This window comes from Meleagris gallopavo, chromosome 1 (assembly GCF_905368555.1).
Source record: "Meleagris gallopavo chromosome 1, MGAL_WU_HG_1.1, whole genome shotgun sequence".
Classification (NCBI taxonomy): Eukaryota; Metazoa; Chordata; class Aves; order Galliformes; family Phasianidae; genus Meleagris; species Meleagris gallopavo.
In genome coordinates, this window is record NC_139404.1 from 79390777 (window position 1) to 79410650 (window position 19874).

General features: G+C 47.4%; 1 protein-coding gene across 2 annotated transcripts in view; it reads left to right on the top strand.

Annotated features, from left to right (window-relative positions):
• The first annotated feature begins 1169 nt into the window (after positions 1 to 1169).
• Positions 1170 to 19874, top strand: part of ARHGAP31 (Rho GTPase activating protein 31) — a 57247-nt gene continuing 38542 nt past the window's right edge. For both annotated transcript variants that reach the window (XR_795304.4, XM_010719268.4), the window contains exon 1: positions 1170 to 1916. Coding sequence is in view for 1 of the 2 variants with exons in the window: in XM_010719268.4 (XP_010717570.2) it covers positions 1817 to 1916 (100 nt within the window). In the remaining variant the exon portion in view is untranslated. The remainder of the gene's footprint in view (positions 1917 to 19874) is intronic.

Sequence of the window (19874 nt, forward strand, 5' to 3'; positions counted from 1 at the left end):
ACCTTTTGAGGAAAAATTAAAAAAAAAAAAGAAAGTCACCACATAAAGGGCCAGAAACTGAAAGGATTTTGGCAGCAGAAGGATTGCAATGGAACTTGGTTTATCTGAGAAACATTGTCAAAAGCTTGTCAGAAGGGGTGGGAAGAGGCCAGATTTCTGTGCTGGTGGGAGTTGAGGCAGGAGGGATTTTGAGGGAGTCCTTTGCACTGTTTCCTGGCCAGATTTCCTTAAAAAAACCCAACCAACCAACCAACCAAACTTCTTGGACTAACTATAGCTGTTTTTTAGTGAAAAGCTGCAAGGACCTGTTTTTATTTGTTCATTTTCCACCAAGACCCACAGAGTGTTCTATGGCATGGGGCAAGAGGGGGCAGCGAAGACCTTTCCTCCCTTCATGGAGCATGCATCCCATTGGCATCCCCAGCCCTGGAAGGAGCTCTGAGTTTCTGGGAGAGAAAATATAGGGAAAGCGTAAGGGACTGCTCTCACAAGATGTGTGTAATGCAGAGAGGTGTTGGATGGGTGCAGGAGCTGGTGCTGATGGAAAAGCCGTCCCATTTTCCTTCTTGACACTCCTGGGTGATGCAGCTTCCTGGCTCCGAATCTCTTCTTCAGCAAAGGGCAGCTTTCTCTGAAAGCTGACTGTACAACACAGGAACAGCATCTGTTTCTGCTTGCCGAGAGCCAGGGAGGAGGGAGGATGGTTCCCGCCTCTCCATCTTTCGTTTCCCAACTTTCTGCTCCCGTCTCATGCTTTGCCAATCCCAGCCCATGCCTCTAGAGAGGAAGGCATACCCTGAAGGGACAGAGTCACGGTGGAGGGATGCCTTGGAATGAAGGAACTGGCCAGTGGTGGCAGGGATCTCTTGGCCTCCCCTCTCGGGCCTTTTTGGTGCTGAGCCTTGGCAGCTCAGGAAGCGCCCGACCGCGGGCCTCAGCAGTGCCGAGGGAGCTATGATTTCCTCCATCAGCCCGTTATCTGCCCACGGCCAGGGCAGGCTTTCCCTCTTCCTCCCCCGTCCTCCAGCCCCTCGTTGCCTTTCCGCAGCCTTTCGCTCACAAACGCACTTTACTGCCAAAAAAACGTCCTCTGCATCCCTCCACCTCCCCCTCCCGCTCCGCTCCTCCTCGGCGAACTTCCTTTCAGCATTTTTTTCAGCTGGATAATCCTAGGATTTGTCAAAGGGGGGAAAGGAGGGAGAGCGGGCGAGGGAGTCAGGACAGGAAGCTGGTTTCTCATTCCTCCCGCTGTCCGACGGCAGGAGGAGGGGAAGGGGGGGAGCCAGCGAGGAGCCTCGCACAGGCTCTTCCCCAGTCCCTTTCCATTAGTCCGCTGGAGGACCTACTCTCCTCCAAAAGCTGGGAGAAGGAAGACCAGAGCGGGACGCTTGCGGCTGGCGGCAGCGACAGCCTGGCTGACGAAACCCAGAAGGGTGACTGCAGAGCGTCCCAGGGCTGCTCTGAGGGACAGAAGTTCCCACTGCCACCACTGCCTGCCCTCATCTCACCAGCTCGGATGCGGGCACCCGTCCACCAGCCGCTTCCCCTCGATGCGAAGCCTTCCGGGAGTGAGCTATGATCGCTGCTGGGCAGCCTCCTTGCACCCTGACCTTCTCCTGCCACCGGAGCAGCCCAACATCTGGTGGGGATTAATGTTGATTTCTCTGTCCGGACACCGTGTGGGACCCCCGATGCTACCTCCCAGGAGCGGGACGCGGGCGGTGGTCTGAGAAGAGCCAGTTTTTGTCGCCCCGCACCAGGCCGGGGGGTGGGGGGGAAGGCAGGAGGGGGGTGAACCTCTTTTGGGACTAACCTCATGAAGAACAAGGGAGCCAAGCAGAAACTCAAGAGGAAGGGAGCCGCGAGCGCATTCGGCTGTGACCTGACGGAGCATCTGGAGAGCTCTGGGCAGGATGGTAAATGGCTCTTTATTCTTACTCTGATTGCAGATGAGTAGAGTGCGCGTCCAGAGTTTTGGGATTTAGTTTTTATTGGCGGGACTGGAAACGGAACCTTTCCCAAAGGTGAGGGTTAGGCAACCTGGATCTGTTTTATCTGTGGGAAGTGGAGTCACTGCCCAGGCACTCACAATGAATGAACAAGTGGAGGATTGCTTTGGTGATGCGCCTGCATGGGTCTTGCATGAGAAGCATGGTGTGCGGGGATGAGGCTGCACTAGTGAGGGCACAGATGGCCCCATGCACATTGTGATGCCCTCTCCCAGCCCCTTGGCCTTGGAGAAGGCAGGCATTAGGGAGCTGGGCTTGGAGATAAGAGCGTTGCCTCCACTCAGATCCAGTATTCCTGAAGACTGTGGGACAAGAGTGCAGCAGGGCCTGTAGAGGAGCTGGGGACTTCCCATCTGCCCGTCCTTAATTCCATGCCCCATATTGTCCTTTTCCTGGGGTACTGAGGCAGGACAGAAGCTGGAGGTGGTGCAGGGCTGGGTGTGAGGTGTGAGGGGCAGCTGAGCTAACATTTTCACTGCTCTGCCTTCTCTCTTTCCCTCTTTTCCTCCTCCCCCTGACCACTGTGCTTCCAGATATGAGATTGAAAACATGGTAGCTCAGATAAGAGGTAACTGCGATAAGATTAGAGGGTCTTCAACTGGAAGCAGTCAGTCTTGGTTGTGGGAGGATGCACGGTGATTTTTCCAAGAGAAAGTTGGAGGACGAGAGAAGAAGCAGAGAGTTTGACTTAAGGAATAAGGAAAGATAAATACACGCCTGTTTGCATCCCTGATGTTAGTACTCTGTGCCAGTTGGAGTCAGTTAACTTTTACCGTTGTCAGGCTGCTCCAAGCAGGAGAGCTTCCAGCAGCAATGTCAGCACTGTGTGAGCAGGGCTGTACAATCAGGTCTTTCATTTGCTGATGAGCATGGCTGATGGAGTGAAGGTAGGAATGGCACTGGCAGCGGGATGGACTATGTAGTGGATGTCCTTTCCACGGCACTGGAAAGAGGACAGAGCATATATCACTGAGATAAAACGTTATGTACATGCATTTATTCAGGTATGGGGGAAAGCCAGTCATTCAATTTCATTGTGAGCCGACAGTAACAATTACCGTATCCTTTAACTTATATAGCTCTTAATGGCCACTGAATCGAAGCAGCCAGAATAACAGACTTAATGAACTGATATTGCTTTGGCAGTGCAAGATACAGCTAGATAAACTCCACTCAGAGCTTATGTGAGCAGCAGTGGTGGAGGGACGATTTACAGCTGTTTACAGGAACACTGAAAAACAGCATGGGGAAGACAGGTACAGGCAGTATATTCAGCTGGAGCATCAAGGGGGATTTTTAAGGGTGAGATGTAATTACTGCAGCTGAAATTATGCCAGAACAGCAAAATTTATTATCAGAAACCCTGCAGTTCTTTAAAATAGTTTGTTTGGGTGCAAGAAAGAAGGGCATTGTCTCATCTGTGGGATGGTTCACAGTGCCAACCTACTTCTCCCTCAGAGTTGAGGAGAACCGGGGAGGACGTGAAGTCTCTTTCCCTTTGTACAGTGCTGCTATTTGCTGAATAGCACATCCCATGGCCCAGTGCTGTGGGATCCAGAAATGAAAGACTCGGTTGTTAGAAGTTTACTGAGAAGTAAGTTGTGTTGGATCGGTAGGAATGTGACCAAGAGTGCCAAGGTGGCCTTTTGGGAAGAAGTGAACATTCAGATGTCACCAGCACGTTGTGAATTTGCAACTTGTACTTTATGAAACAAAATCAGAAGAGCAATAGAGCATGAGAGGGAGCTGATTTGGGGATAGTTACATTGTCCTGCCTGTTCTCAGAGACAAGCCAGCACTTCTGCAGGCAGAGGCTTTGTCACAGATGCAAAACACTGACTTTCTCTCTGCTTGAGATATGTGTGTTTAATTGGTGGAAGCGGGCTCTGTCCATTCCCTGCTTGGAGACAGCGCTGGTACCTGTCTGCTCATGGAAGCTGGCAGCTGAGGAGGGGAAGAGTGTGTCGGCTGCTCTCCAGGAAAGGGTTTGCTGTGGATCTTTGTGAAAGCAGGTTCTAGCGCAGCCAATTCAATCTGGCTTTTTCCCTCGGGATTAGCTGTTACAGATGAGGTGCTGCATGGTGCGCGTGATGCTCTGAGGAAATGCACAACTTGAGCTCCTGCATGCTTGTGGTTGTTGAAGAGCGGCTTGTGCTTTCTGCAAGGACCTTAGTCCCTGTGTCCCTGCCAAATTCCAGTGGAGAGAGTTATGTTCTGCTTAAGGTATCAGCGTTTCCTCTCCTGTCATTTAACTCTTTAATAACTAGCTGTGGTCCGCATCAGAGATGGCTGCATTTCAATGGAAGGTGATGAGATCCCACTGTTCCCTGATCAGATGAGCCGAGACCAGCGTAGTGAGCCTAGTCATGAGCTTTATGATAATACAGTAAAAGCTGTGTCAGACTTACAAAGTATTTAAGAGTGGTGTAGAGGTAAATACTTCAGCAGGTTCCGTGGGGTAGTTCAGGAGATTACAGACTGGTAGCCCTACAATGACTCTTCAGACCTGACTCAGCTCAATGATGTGGACAGATGTTGCTGTCTGGCGGCTGGTTTGAAGCTCGGCTGCCTTGAATTTACCACATTTCAAGTCAGTTCCTGTCACTGCTGCGTTTGACCCTACTTGGCCTTTTCCTGCCAGTGGTCTAGACACAGAGAGCTGTTGTGCTCCTTATGGGGGCTGGCTGTTATCAGTGCTCCCAAGCATCTGTAGTCATGAGTCAGGCCACAAAAATCATGAGATGAAAAAAACCACTGCTGGACTCCTTAACTGCTTTCTGTTTTCTGAAACTTCAGTGCACATCTAAGTTATGTTTTCAGGTCTTTCTGTTGGCAAGAGGGCTAAATCTCTACTGAAACATTTCATCGTGTCAGACTTTGTTAGTGTTGTACTGCTGCAATGGATCTAACGAGTTATTAGCCCTGAAGGGTTAACATTAGAGCCTTATTTTGGCCTCTTGATAACCATCTAGGTGTCCAGCAGGCAAAAGCACGTAATGCTTCTGCTGAACTCAGTGGGAGCTGCATGTTGGGACCCCAGTTTCCTTAATGACAACTATTTTATAGTGATGGGTGGGCCAGTAGAGAATAGGTGACACAAGGCTGTGCACAAACCTTAACTGAGGCGAGACAATCTGATCTGCTTAAGAAAACAGTCAGAAACAATAGTCTTGCTTTTGGGCATATCACAAAATGTTTCAAGAGGAGGCTGAAAAGTTCAAAGCTGTTAAAATAAGAGGAACTAAGAAAAAATGAGATTAATACTACCAGTACTTCTAATTTGGAAGACTCAAACTGGGTTACGAGGTACTCAATCAGGTACAACTTCCACTGTTTTTAAACAGCAACAACCGCAGCATCTATAAAAATAGGATTGTGCTGGTAAAAGACAGTCTGTTCTTCTGCATTGGAATCGCTCCTGACTCAGATCCACCTTTGCATCATTTGTTTAGAGCCAGATAGGTCTCAGAAAAAGGCTGAGTCTTTCTCTTTCATCTTAGTATGATGGGCAAGGATAGGCATTCAAGACTGCAAAAGCGAAACCTCAGACTAGACACCTTATTCTCAGCCTGCAGGTCTGATAGGCACATCCTAATCTCCCCCATTAGCCATTAATACTGGTGTCACTGTACCCCTCTGTGGTTTGCTGCACATCTGTTTCCTGCCTGATGTTGTCTGGTTGGGATGCAATGAGCTCAGCTTTTCCCCTTAACCCCCTACCACACTCCCCGCAGCTCTCACAGTGGCACCCAAGCACTTTCTGTCACTTTGCCCAGCACTGGCTATTGCCTTTGTTGTTTGCTGCAGAAATAGGGCTGCTTCACTGGAGGAGCTTTGAAACCACCAGCCCCCTCGTACTCTCCTTGCCATGGCCACGCTCATGGCCAGCCAGCATCATCCCCTGGAGGCACAGAGGGAAGGGAGCTGTGCTTTGCAAATGTAGCACAGGGAGATGTTATCAGCCTTTGCAGAGACTGCTCCTGCCTTGTCACAGCTGCATTTGAATGAAAGAGTATGAAAAGTATTCATTTAGAGCTAGTGGTCTCATAAAAATGTAGAAGTTCTGGCTGGCACTAGTTCCCCAAACAAAATTCTAACAGTTTTTGAGAGCTGCAGCAGGTTCAAGACTTTACTGGAGGATTGGCATGGGTTTCTGAAGGGAAACAGTAACAATAATTCAATGGTTTGTCCAAGGAAAGGTGGCCCTGGGTGCTCTCTGACTGGTTTGGGACAACCTCGCCTGGTTCTGATGCCGTGTATTTCATGGTGAAACTGCCTTGTCTGAGCTCAGACAGATGAGAGCTGCCACTTGGGAAGAAAGTTTGCTTTGAGGACAGGCTCCCTTTGGAGCCAGCTCTCAAACCTGCAGCCCAGATGTGGAGCAACTTTTCTAGGTCACAGGGTTTTCCTTCCTCATGTGTGCAGCTGCGTGTTTCTAGGATAGGAGCAGGCAGCGCTGAGCATGGGTGTGTGCAAAAACCTGTAGCACACATAGGTGTGTAGCAACTGGTGTGTGCTTTTGCCTAATGCTATTGAACATCTAAGATTTACCCTGTGACACAGTGTGAATTTCTGGGCTCCAAAGTGGAATTAGATGCTGCAGAATTACTTTGCCAGAAAAGATGCATTTGTGTCTGCTTACTTTATTTCTTTTCAAGCTGCTCTTGTGTTGACATATTGAAGTGAATGCATGCCCTTGCTTTTGATTAGGTGCTTTTGGTTAGTGATGCATGCAGAAAGGCCTGGGAAAACTGCTGAAGGATCATTAATGGCGATGTGGAGGAAAAAGACAAGGCCATTATTTTAAAGTCTCCTTGGTAAAATGAAAACGCCACATGCTCGTTTAATCTGCTGCAGAAGAATGAAGAGCTGCCTTCATCCCGCTCTTGAAATTAGAAACTGTGGCACTGGGGAGTTCTGTCTCAAGGACTCATCTGAAAAGAAACCTTTCTCTCTTTTTGCAGACAGGTTGCTCTCAATCCAGATCAGCTCCCTGACCCACATCATTCTGGGGCTATGCATACGCTTGTCACCTGGTGTGGGAAGAAGTAGCAGGGGCTGGGAGGAGAAGGGGACAAGCAAAGCCTCTTTGGGTTGGCTGGAAAGGCATTGGATGTGCTGCTGCAGTCTGCTGTGCATTTCCCACTCCTGATGGACCAAGCGGCCCCATGACTTGTGCTCTTCGGTGTCTTCTCCAGGTTGGGAATGTGACATCTGCATGTTAAGGCTGCATACCCTCATCTTTGTGATGGGAGCCAGCAGGATAACCTGGTTCTAAAATTAGAGGCAAAAGAAAAGGATGAGCAATTGAATCGGAGGTGGACTAGGGCCACCATTCCAGAGTGCAAGGCATGTGTAGAGGACAGAGAGGTGAAATGCTGTGCTGTCAGAATGGAGAGTGCAGGGGGAAAATGTTAATAACAGAGTTTGCTTTTCTCCACCCACTCTCACAAGCGGAGCATCATGTTATGGGTCCCAGACATCAGCCTCTATGGCAACAAAGTGAGAGCAGCAAGACATTGGGAACAACGGGAGCAGGAGCCATCTGTCGGCTTCTGCTGCTCCACTGTTCCTCCTTGCTTTGGACGATGTTTGTGTTACTTCCTCAATCTGTTTCTGATTCCTGAGAACTGGAGATTTGTGTCCCTGTGGCACGGTGTTACTGCAGTTAAGCATTCATATCGAGCTCAGCTCCTTGCTCTGTATTGACTTTTCGTTGTTAGCTCTGTTATTAGCAGAGAACTCTTCCATGCTGCTTCCTACTTTCCCTTTCCCTCACCAGGCACTGCGGGAGGCACATGTGTCATCTACATGCACTGAGCCCCGCTTTGACCTGGCCTTCTCCCCCATGCTTGGTAAACAGTGTGAATCACATCTTCCCTTCAGATCCTAGATGAGAAAATGTATTTTGATTTAGCAGATGCTTTCTCTTTGTTGGTGACAGCTGATTTCATCTAGATGTGGGGCAGCAAGGATAGGGATCTCAGTACCTTGCAGCTTGCAGTGGCTCAAGCAAATACCTATGGTGGATGAAACGCTGGAACTGCATGAGGTGGATGTATAACACAGCTGGTGTAGGTGTGAGAACAAGTGATCTGTGTGATCTCAGTGCTCAGTTCTAAAGTTTTCAGTGTGGGCCTGATTCTGCTTTGGAGAGGCTGTTGTACCCATAACTCAGATTTTGCATATATGACACAGCAGCAGCATTTGCTGGCAGTCAGAGCTGTATCAAAGACATATGATTCAGTGTTTCTCCTTTAATAGTATTAGGGGAAATGAAAACAGCCCCAGCACCAGCAGCATATCCATCCTGCTGGGTGTGAGGTGAGGCGGCTGACACATTGGCCACCCGTGTCACTTCTTAGACCACATCTCTGATCTGTGTCAGATGTTGTTTCCCTACATGTGAGGTACAAATTGAGGATGACTAAAAAGAGAGAACTACCAGTGTCTGCCTCCAGTCTTGAACCACCAACAGGGGTTGGGTAAACTTGTGACTTTGACATAGCAACCTGTGTGTGGACGTGGTGCTCAGGGTCATGGTTTAGTGGTGAACTTGGTAGTGTTGGGTTGATGGTTGGACCTGATGATCTAAGGATCTTATCTGCATTATTCTAGGTACCTAGCACAAGATCAAAGCTGCTGACTGGCTCCACTGACAGTTATTTTAAGGGCAACTTTCCATCCATTCCCAGGGCCTCAAGCCCCTTTGTTAGTATGCCAGAACCTTCAGCTTCTCTGCTGATAACTTCAGTGAATGTGTTTTGCATTGTCAACAAAAAAAATCTGCAGCATGTTTACAATGGACACAGACAGAACAGAGCAACATAAATTGAATTTACTCTGGAATTAAATAATGTGGGGCAACTGTGCTGACTGTATTATTAACTTTCATATGTAATTCAATAATGTAACCCTCTGTTTTCTATATTTATCTGAAGCCACAAGCAGACTTTCTGGTATGCTGCACCAGTGTGATAGTAGATGTGCAAGTGCCTACCATGGGTTTGAGACTGATCTTGTTGTCACATGTGTAGCCCTTGCATATAATGAAGTTAAAGACACTGATACTAAACTTTAGCCTCACTAAAGAGCCAAACCAATGCTATTATGATGTATGGGAATGAGGAGTAGAGTCCCTAACCCTACAAGCCTTTTGGCGTGCACCACTGAAACAGATAGTGATGTCCTCTTCTGCCTCGCCCTCTTGCCTTAAGCATGATGACAGCTGGATTGGATTCCCAGTTCTCATCCCAGTGGAGACTTCTCTTGCTCTTAACAAAAGAGCACTAGAAGAGAAAGAGCAAAACACACACTTTTTGCATTTTGTTGCTGGTCCTCTGTTTGCAAAGAGAAGCTTAACCTAGGTTCAAAGTGGCCTGCCTCCATCCTGGTGCCAGCAGCTGTGACAGCCCCAGTTCCCAGTAATGCTGGGTTAGCTGGATGGATTAGGTAAGATTAAGTAAACTTACGTGCATGTGGAAAGAAGCAAATGTGACAATGACACTGAGTAGGATTTGCTCCATGAAGCCTTTGTCTTTCCTCTATGGGGTGCCCAGAGTTGGACTCAGTGCACCAGACATGGCCTCACCAGATCTGAGCAGAGGGGAAGGATCTCCTCCTTCCACTTAATAATAAGTAATGCTTTTCATGGTTTTTCTAATGTTCCTAGTAATGTGCATGGTTTCTGTCAGAAATTGGCCTTGGCCTCCCAACATAGGCTGAAAATGCAGCTGGGACAGTACTGAGCATCCTTTCTGCTCTGGTTAGTACTAAAAATGAATTACCTTTTCAGAAAGAACCCTTGTTCTTTAATGCATTCTGCAGTCTTGCTGCTGGCCAGCTTGAGCAACTTAATGTATGCTTTATATAATAGGCTGATATGCTGTATGTTATGAAAGCTGTGCATGCCTTGGCTTAATAGAATGCTACAAACAGTGCTGCAAGGCAGCACATCATCCTCAGGTGTTGACCCATGGAGGTGGAAAGCTGGGGACTGGTGGCCTTACTTGTTCTTCTGCCAGTGGCTGCGTTGTATGCCCTGCTCCAGCACAGGGACTGGGCAGGGCTGGGAACGTGTGTGTCCCCATGCAGGATGCTCAGCTGTGGCTGCTGCTCTCACAAATATGCTCTGAGCAGCTGAGCTGGGTTCACGGCCATTTATCTCCTCCTCCTCTTTGCCCTCTTCTACACTCAAGGCTCAGCTAACTAAATGCCTTTGGAAATGCTATTATCTTCTGTGCTCTCTGGGGCCAAGAGCAGCTTGAAGATTTATCATCTGGAACAGGAGGCTTTGTTTAGTTCTGTAAAGCATAGAACAGTTAAAGAAAGAACAAAAACTAACCCCCGAATAAAATGGAAAACTCTCTCTGCATCTCATGTCCTTACTCTGCTTTCTTCCACCTAGAATGGTGTGTGCATTTGCGTTTGTAATGTGATTAAATACTGTCAGGTAGCTAAATGGTTAGAGGAGATGTACCTGCATCTCTAAAACAGGGAATGAGCATCCAAAGGGCCGGGGGACATTCCTGCTTTTACTCTGCTGTGTAACTCGTTTCCCACAGATGACAGACAGGAGATTGGCTCAGGATCTCTGGTACAAACTTCATGTAGAGAATATCACTGTGGTTTTCACCAGACACAGCAGCATCAGTGCTGCCTTTTTTACCTGAAAGGTGCTGACATGCTCACAAACTGTCCCTAAATGTGGGATGCAGGGCACAGAAGGCAAGATCCAGTCTAGAGAGAGCTCTGCAATGCTCACTGCCTGAATTCCTCAATTAATCAAAAATGCTGGTATAGCAAACCCAGAAACACAAGAAGGAAAAGGACAGGTCTGCCATCCTGAATCTGAGTATTTCAATTGAGATATTGTTGCTGCTGTAAGTGTTCTGCATTTGCCGTCTCTAGCAGTGAGTGTGACTGTCTGTCCTGCTGCAGAGAGGTGGCTTGGCAGCAAACAGGGCCAACCTGTGTGTAAAAAAACCCTTGCTCCATGTGCACCTCATGCTTGTTTTTCTATTCATCCCTAGAGTCATCCCTTGTGAGGCTCAGTGGTGCAATGGGAAGATGAGCTCTCCTTCTGGACCCCAAAGCTGCAGTTCAGATGAAATAAATAAGCTGTCAGCAGGGCTGAATTGCTTTCTTTCCTTGTGCAGAATGAGAGAGGGGAACAACTTCACCATTTTGCTCTTTTTATTCTCTCTACTTGCTATTGTATTTGCCTCACCCTTGCTCTTGTCAGGTAGACTCAGATCCACAAGACACTAAATGAGAATGAGCTCTCCTGTGAGATTTATTGCACCTTCTGCTTACAATCAAGCCAGAAAAACAGCGCAACAGCCTTCCTTACATAATCCCATTCTCTTCCTTCCCATCCCATTCCAGCTGGAAACCAGAACTGCAACAAGGTAACAGAATGAAGCAAAGAGAAGATAAAACAAATGGCCCGGATCCTCTGAAGAGATCATGGAGTTGGCTTGAGCTGACAGCTCCAGGTCACAGAGAAGGCAAGGGGGATTCTCCCCTGCTGCTAGAACTTTTGATTTCCCTTCCTTAACTCTTTAGTTTTCATTTTTTCTCCTTCCATTCAAATACCTTAATTGACAGGATGGCAGTATGCACACCTTGCCAAAGTCAATATATCAAGGGTTTGTGCCTAAGGCAGGCTTAAGAGCAGTAAATGAGAAGGGATGGTTTTGATCTATTGACTCCATTATTCTTCCTTCCTGGCTCGATTGTGAGTGTCAGTCACATGCTGCTGCCCGAGGTCTGCTATGCAAAGCCACAAAAGAGCTCTGAGCCAGGAAATTCAGTTCCAGATCCCAGCAAGGCTTGGATCTGGGGTCCCACCTTGGACTTGGAGGAACCTGGAGGAGGTCCTTCTGTGGCCCCAGATCAGCTACGCACGGGGACCTGGGCACTGCTATCAAATCTGCTTCAGAGCCAAGGAAGTGTAACAAATACAAAGCAGGGTTAGGACTTCTAATTAGTCCGTATTTCTAGCCTGCTAAAATACCCATCTGTCACTCCACTTCAATAATGGGATTTGAGAAGATTAACTGGATACTGCTTAGGCTCCTAAACATGACAGCTAAATAAGCGTGCTGCTATTCAGCCTCAAGCCTTGCTCGCAGCAATTATAGCCTGAGCAGGTTCACATCTGATTAGTGCTTGCATGGGAATTGACCAAGAAGGTCTGCTGCAGGCAGGGGGTGGTGATTCAGGAGATGGCCAGCTCAGCCTCACTCAGCATCTTCTATGGAGAAGCTGCTATTTGGGCACAGAGTAAAACAAGGGCACCAGCCGTTTGCTTTTTAAAAACTTCCAGTTTATCTTTTGTTTCTAGGGAATAGGGACCTTTTCATACACGAACATACTGTGCTGCCTCCTTCATTTCCCAAAAGCAATTTCATTTGGAGCTGTGGTTTGTTTGGACTCAGTGTCCCATACTGTCACGCAGTGGGGCTCTGCCCAGTTTAACAGCTGCCACCTCCCAGCCCAGAGGTGGGTGGAGTGAGTCTTGTTTTTGCAGTTTGTGAAATATTTCAGGATATAAGGCACTCATTAAATTATTGATGTTAGCTCTTGGCCACTAAAGACAGACTTGAACTTCAGTTCTGTAGCTTTTGAAGCTCAGGCCTGCCCTAAACAATGGTTCATAGAATCATAGAATCATAGAAGGTCGGAAAAGACCTTCAAGATCACCCAGTCCCACCATCCACTTATCACCAATACCTCCTACTAAACCATGTCCCTCAGTACAACATCTAAATGTTTCTTGAACGCCTCCAGGGACAGTGACTCCACCACCTCTCTGTGCAGCCTATTTCAGTGCCTGACCACTTATTTCAAAGAAATATTTCCTTATGTCCAACCTGAATCTCCACCGGTGCAACTTAAGGCCATTCTCTCTAGTCCTATCGCTAGTTACATGGGAGAAGAGGCAACTCCAACCTTACCACAGCCTCCCTTCAGGTAGTTGTAGAGAGCAATAAGATCTACCTCATGCACCTCTTGTGACAGATCTGAACTCACTGCAGGATGGTGCAAGGACCTAGCAGGTGGACAATGGGTGACAGGAAGGGTTTTCTTTATAAAATTGTGTACTTGTGAAAGAAAAATGGAAAAACTAGGGAAGATGTGTGCCCATATTACTTCAAAGATACTCTAGCTTTTTAGTCTCTGCGGTGACCTTCTGTCCATCGTGGAGGTGATGGCCATCCCAGCACCCTCCTTCCTGAGGCAGGCTGCATGCTAATGAGCCTGTCCGGCCTGCAGCCTGACAGAGCCATGATTCAGCAGCCAAACAATGTCCGATTGTCCCATTCCAGCAGCATGGGGACAGTCCCCAGCATGTGGGCTCTGCATGGATGAACGCTGAGTTCCCAGATCAGAGCTGGAACTGCATTGAGTGGGGAAGGAGGTGGAACTCTGTATTGGTGACATGCCACAGGCTGTGCGCTCCTGCCACGGCTCAAGGCAGTGATGAACACCATGGTGGCATCACATGCCTGGAGATGAGGGCTGCTGGTGCTTCCTTCTGAGCTAGAGACAGGCCTCTGCCCCGATACGTGATGTTTTAGCTTGGAGCAGAGCATGACATTTACTAATGTTAGTAAATGTTAGTAATGTTAGTTAGGAGATGGAGAAACAATCCAGCATCTATCCAAGCTAGCAGAAGGGATTACCTAAACTGGAATTTGGCCAGGATGCTGTCTTTATTTCTGCTAGTGTTGCAAAAAAAGTATTGCTACAAAAACTTTTTGCAAGATTGCAACATTCATTTTATAGCCACTGATTTAGAAGGGAGGCTATGCTTACAGGACAGCTTCCTCTGCATGTTGTGGGACATGGCTCATTACTGGCTTGTGGAAAGGACTGCCCCTACGAGTCACTTGCAGCAATTTCAATTGATTCTGATTTGGAGACCAGGCCCAGCCTTAGACTGTTGATAGAAGGTGATAATGCATCCAAAGAAACAACTGGGAGGGAAGGAGTGTGGCAGAGAAACGAAAAGTAGACCAGAAGGAATGAACGTGGAAAGGGAATGAGGGCGAAGATGGAATGGAGAAAGCATGTGAGGAAATCCCAATATGCTTGAGCTGGAGAAGGGCAAGGTTGGAAAAACCATCCTGGCAGCAAAACTGACCATATGGATTGTACCAGTGAATGGGATAAGAGAGAGGACCATAAGTGACTGTAAGATACAAAATTCTGGCCCCTTTTCAATGAGGGTAGACCAGATAAACAGCTGGGAAGTGTTCAGCACCAGCTATGGTCAGTGAAGGAAGATGCTCACAGAACCAACGGTTTTTATCCCAAACTCCTCTTCCAGATTCTTATGCAGGACTGATCCAGCAAGAGAGGTGGAGGAATTATGTCTGCCTCCTTTCAACCCCTGAAACTAGCTTGGATTTGGAAAGTAGAGATGCCACTGAGTTACTGCATTGCCAGTGATTCGGTTTTTCATCAGCTCATTGCATTTTTTCATTCTCCCTTTGGTGCCTAATTGATTTTAAAATGAGCTTCATTCTCTGTTCCAGAGTCTATGGGCGTGAGCAACAGCAGCTTTGTCTCGCTTGAATAAGCTTGCAATACTTAATGTTTCAACATGCTCATGCTAGGGGCATGCAGTACATCAGTTCCCTTCGTTTTGGAAGCCTGTGCGATGGTGCTATGAATCAAAACTTCTCTAGTTTTACAGTCTTCAGCAAGTTCCTGCGTTTAGATTGCGCAGCCTTGTACCAACATCGAGTCTTGGCCTGACGCCTTGGCCGGGAGCTGCAAAGGCAGAGAGTTGGCTGACTTCTACGGCAGCACTGTAGCTATTAAAATGTAAGGAAGTTTGATTAAGCATGACCTCAATGCCTTTTTCCTGCAACACCCCTTCTTGTGTTCGCAGTGTGTTTGTTAGTGTCTCAAAGCCCTTAGTACAGCAAGATCCAGCAGACAGAAAGACAAAGAAACACAGCCCAGAAAAGCAACTCCTTGGCATTTGCCTTTGAAGAAACATAGAGCATGAAAGGATTTTTTCTTGCTTCCTCTTGCCCCCCTCCCCCAATCTTTGTTATTCCCAGCAACGACCGCCTTTATTTATTTGCCTCTTCCACGATCGCTGGACAGACCAGGGCTTCGGCGGGGAGCGGTCCAGCCCTGCTGGCTAGAGAGGGAGAAACAATGGGGCTTTAAGTGGGGTTTCTCCGGGTTCCCAACACAGAACAGTTGCCTCTTTCATGAAGTGCCTGTGGGATGAGCCCGGGATTGCTACACTCAAAGCGTTTCCATGCTGTAGTGGCTCTCCGCAATGAAATGCTGCTGAGAACACTGCCTGCAGCGCCCCGAGCTACTGGGGTGTCCAGTGTGAGAGCCTCTTTCTTCCAGGCCTGGGCTGTGTTTGCTGTCCACATGCAGTCTGGGAGCAGCTCAAGTCTGGAAAGCGTTTAAGAAAGCATCTAACTTATAAAGGAGAAATGAAAGGGGGGGGAGGGGGATTGGGAAAGAAGAAAATGGCAGGGGTAATAAAATAGAACCCAATGACTCGATGCAGTGTGGCCAAATTGTTTGTAATAATTTCCTTTAAATTCCTTTTATATAGAAAGAATTAATTACGAAATCATGAAGCAGGAAGCAGTCATCCTGCCAGCCAGTGACACATACAGACAGATCAGAGCAATGCGAGAGAGATGCAGAACAGCAGGAGACTTGAGAAAACCTTTTTTAGTTCTCTCTTCTTCTTCCTCTTTTTGTTTAGTATATGCATCCATGTCGTGCTAGCATTTCTTGCCCAAAAGGAGCTGTGGGAACCTCCTGCTGTTCCTTGTCTTCCAATGGCAGCACCGAACCTTCCTGCCATGACGCGTCTCATCTGTCTGGGCTTCCTGATGGATTTTGCAGTCCCCAGATGTTTGGATACCCGATTCATCTCAAAGCAGGCTGTGAAACATGAAGTATTTTTAAATACCCAGCTTTATAATTGCTTTGTTTAACTTTACAGCATTTTGAACTCATACAAGGCAATAATAAAAATCACCGCTGTTTTCCTTCAAAGGATTTTGCCGTTGCCGCTTCTGAACTTCTGTGCTCACAACGGCTTTTGCCTTTGCACTAGCAAGGTTATAACATTCCTGTTGGCCAGAATCATGTTTTTCCAATTCTTGTTTTCAGAGCTTTCAGACAGGAGTGCTCAGGCTATTGAATAAAAAAGGATTGGGGTTACCCAAGTGTTACTTGATCCAAAGTACGGGCTCCTGAGATCAATTTCCCTGAAATCTGGAGTGTTGGGCTGTAAGGTTTTTACCTAAGTGTGTCCCTAGCTTGGCTCCAAAGGCAGAGTGAACACTACTGGCTAGGAGCCTACAGAAGCAAAAAATTAGAGGCTTTAAAATGTCACTAGCTGAGCACATAATGGATATTCTTTGGATTTTATGATTAGCTGTTGCGTTTAGTTGGCCAATGCTGCCTTCCTGATGCGATTTATAAAGTAGTCTCAGGTCATAGCCAGGCAAGCCAGATTCAGAAGTTGCCTGGGTTCACTTGGGAATCTCTGTCTTTTGCAACATTTCCTTTGTTTGCTTGTTTGTTTGTGAGCAGGACAAGCTTGCTGATACATACCTGTGAGTTCCATATTCGAGCTCCCTTTCCACCCTGAGTCCATCAAGACATCATCCACCCAAATATTTGCCTGCATACTGTAAAACCAAAGGGACATTAATAAACCAGGCTGTGCTGTTAAATCATGGCAACGCGCCCAGCATTTCACATCAAGGGTAGTGTGTTATGTGATTCATACCACCATCTCATGATCTCCCCAGAGCCATCCTAAAGCCTGGGATGGTCTGAATACCGTGTGTGTGTCTAACTCTGCATGGCACTGAGGGCCCTCTGTGTCTAGAGGACTAACACATTGGTCTGTACCCCACAACACCTACATCTGCACTGATGTGTCTCCATGCAGCCTCCTCCTTTCTCTGCCTGGGTGGGCTGGAGGCACAGCTGGCCTGACTGGTTTCCCCTAAGGGCTCAGCTGTCCTCTGATGTAAAGCTATGGAGTAGAAGGGAATGTGCAAGGCTTTGTGTCAAAGCTGGATAGTACAGGGCTGTGCAAGCCAAGGGGCTCAGCTAGGAGTCTGCTGCTTGGCTGCATGCTGTCCCATGGACCCTTCCTGACATGTGGCTTTCAATACCCAGTGTGTTTTTCTAAGTGCTTCAACACTTGAAATCTCTACAGTAGAACACTAGCAGTAGAAGGGATTCACGTGCTGGCAAAGAAAGTGTCTTTCATCTTGTTCCTGTTGCTCTAAAAAGTTTTTTTTGTTGTTGTTGTTTTTGTTTTTTCCCCCCAGCACTTTAACAGTTTGCCTCCATTTCAGTATGCTGTTTTTTAGCATTGAGGTCCTCTTGAAGCACAGGCTGTGTGGCACTGGGCCAGCTCCTGACCTCAGTGACACCAGTATAAATCTGAGATGCTGCAGCCAACCCGTGTGGAAGTGCTTCAAATCTGCATATGCAGCAAGTGTTCCCTGTTGTAAAGGAGCCATGATTTTGTTTGGCAAAACAGCAAAACCAAAGTAATGTCTACGTGACTTGGATAGATGTGAATCTATCCTGTGACACACTGCTTTGGTGGCACCCACGCTTACCTCACTATCACCAGAATGAGGCGCAGATTAGCTCCAGAAAAGCCCAAGGGTTGCACCAGAACAAACCCAGCAGGAGTGAGAAAAAAGAATGAAATTTTAGGTGGGTTTGCAGGTAATAGCAGGTAACGCTATTGTTATTTACTGATGTTGGCATTGAAGATGGTGGTACCATCATCTCCCAAAGAAATAGGTTGTGTTGGCCTGAATCCCTTGTGGGACAGAGTGGTGAGAAAGCATTGGTGAGATTGGATATGTATCAGAGGAGCACTCAAGTGGAAAGCCTCAGTGACAGTGACTTGGATGGGATGTTCTGGGCACCTGGAGATGAGGTGTTGTCTGTTTTGAGAGTGCTTGACTACAGAATAACTTTAAATGAAACCAAACTTCAGACAAATATGATCTATTTTGAGACTTGCTGCAAAATTCTACTTTGACCAGGGCCCTTCTCTAATCTAATTGGAGAAAATGAGTTGGTTATAAACTGTGGTAAAAACAACATCATGGCAGAAGGTCCACTGAGCCTAGGAGAGATGCAGAGTAGAAAGCATGAAGAGCCCAAATTCATTCCTAAGCAAAACCACGTCCATAACATGATAGGTACCAACCAGGGAAGTGCAGCAAAGCTTCGAATCTTCTGTCTTCAGACAGAAGCCAAACATGTTATGTCAGAAAGACAGAAAGCTCAAAGCTGGTATTTTGCAGCAATTGGCAGGCAAAGCTGGTAGAGCAGTACAAATGTCCAGAAGTTCCATGAGGATCCTCTGTGATAGAGATACTTCACATGGGCAAGGGAGTGATGCTGAGGCAGTGGAGGTTAAACATGGATCCTGTGATGGGGCAGAGAAATATGGCCTGGGTTTGGTAGCCGACTCACAGCATATCTTTGCTCTCATCTCTCCCATGAGCTGCCCTGTGCTGCTGTGACAGCAGACACATTTTGTGGGTACTCCTCATGGCTGGGCTCTTCATGGGCTGTCCCTTAGCTTTGTATGGAATGACATGAGCCAGCATGGCTGGCAGTGCTGACTGCCTGTGTCCCACTCTGGGGTGGCCTCAGGGGCCTCCAGACAAAGTAGGTAATATCTGGAGAAGTGAGCATCCATCCCCACACCCAAGGAGAGACACGAGCTCTCAGCATGGGCTCTGGACTCTCGACATCGCCAGCTGCAGGCTGAGAACAAAGTCTGTGCGTCCCTTAGTGAGCCAGGGCAGCTGGAGGTGGATTTGTTTTCTGTTGATTTCATGGCAGTGTTGCTGCTTCAGGGCACTGCCGTGGTGCAAGGAACAACAACATCCCAGAGGAGGCACCCGGTGAATTGCTGACTGCTCCATGGCTACCCAATGTGCATGCCCGGCATGGGAAGCGGTCAGACCACCCTCGTGGCATCAACAGAGCCATCATGTTTGCTGACATTTCAAGGGAATGCAGAAGGGAACAAAAGCTGGGAACAGATGCCTTTGATCTAGTGTAGAGCTGCAGCTGGAAGATATGGGACTGAATCAGAAATGACGGACTCAAATCCCTTTTTGCAGGGGAAGTGTTATAAACCTCAGTTCAGACCCCCAAAGTAGGGTTTGAGTTTTTCTCCAAGGGAAAATGTCTACACAGAAAAGTGGGTGCCCTGTGAAACAAAGATCAGAGGTAGAGAAAGGAAATCAATGGTCAGGTAAGAGAAGAAGATGGGAAAAGCAAGAAGTTTGAGATTACTGATCTGTGAACAGACCGAACATCACATCTTCACCAGTGAATTCAACTTCTCTTACCACCCCCAACCAACCTCCATTCCCTGAAATGATCAGAAGTAATACAGTTTCTCTCCAGATGGCCTCTGGGTAGCTTCTCACCATTATTGTGGTATTCAGTTATGAAAGAATCATTCAAGAGGAAAAAAGAAGAGAATTGGAAAGGAGACCAAGCCGCAAGACTTGGATCCCATTCCAACATTCCCAGCACGGGGGTACTGCTGTCTGGTCTTTTGGTACAAGACTAACTCTTATAGCAACCAACCCAAAACACCACTTCAATAACCTGCTTGGCACTCTCTGACCCAAATCTCCTGCTGTGGTTTTAGTCTGTGCCTCCAGATTTTGTCTGAAGGTTTGGGTAAGGAGGGTCCTTCTGATTTGTTAGGAGCCTGGTAAGAGTTGAGCATCTCCCAGAAAAACACATCTGCGTGAGGTTTTCAGCTTGACCTTTGGGGTCAGTGGTTCTGATAAACCAGCT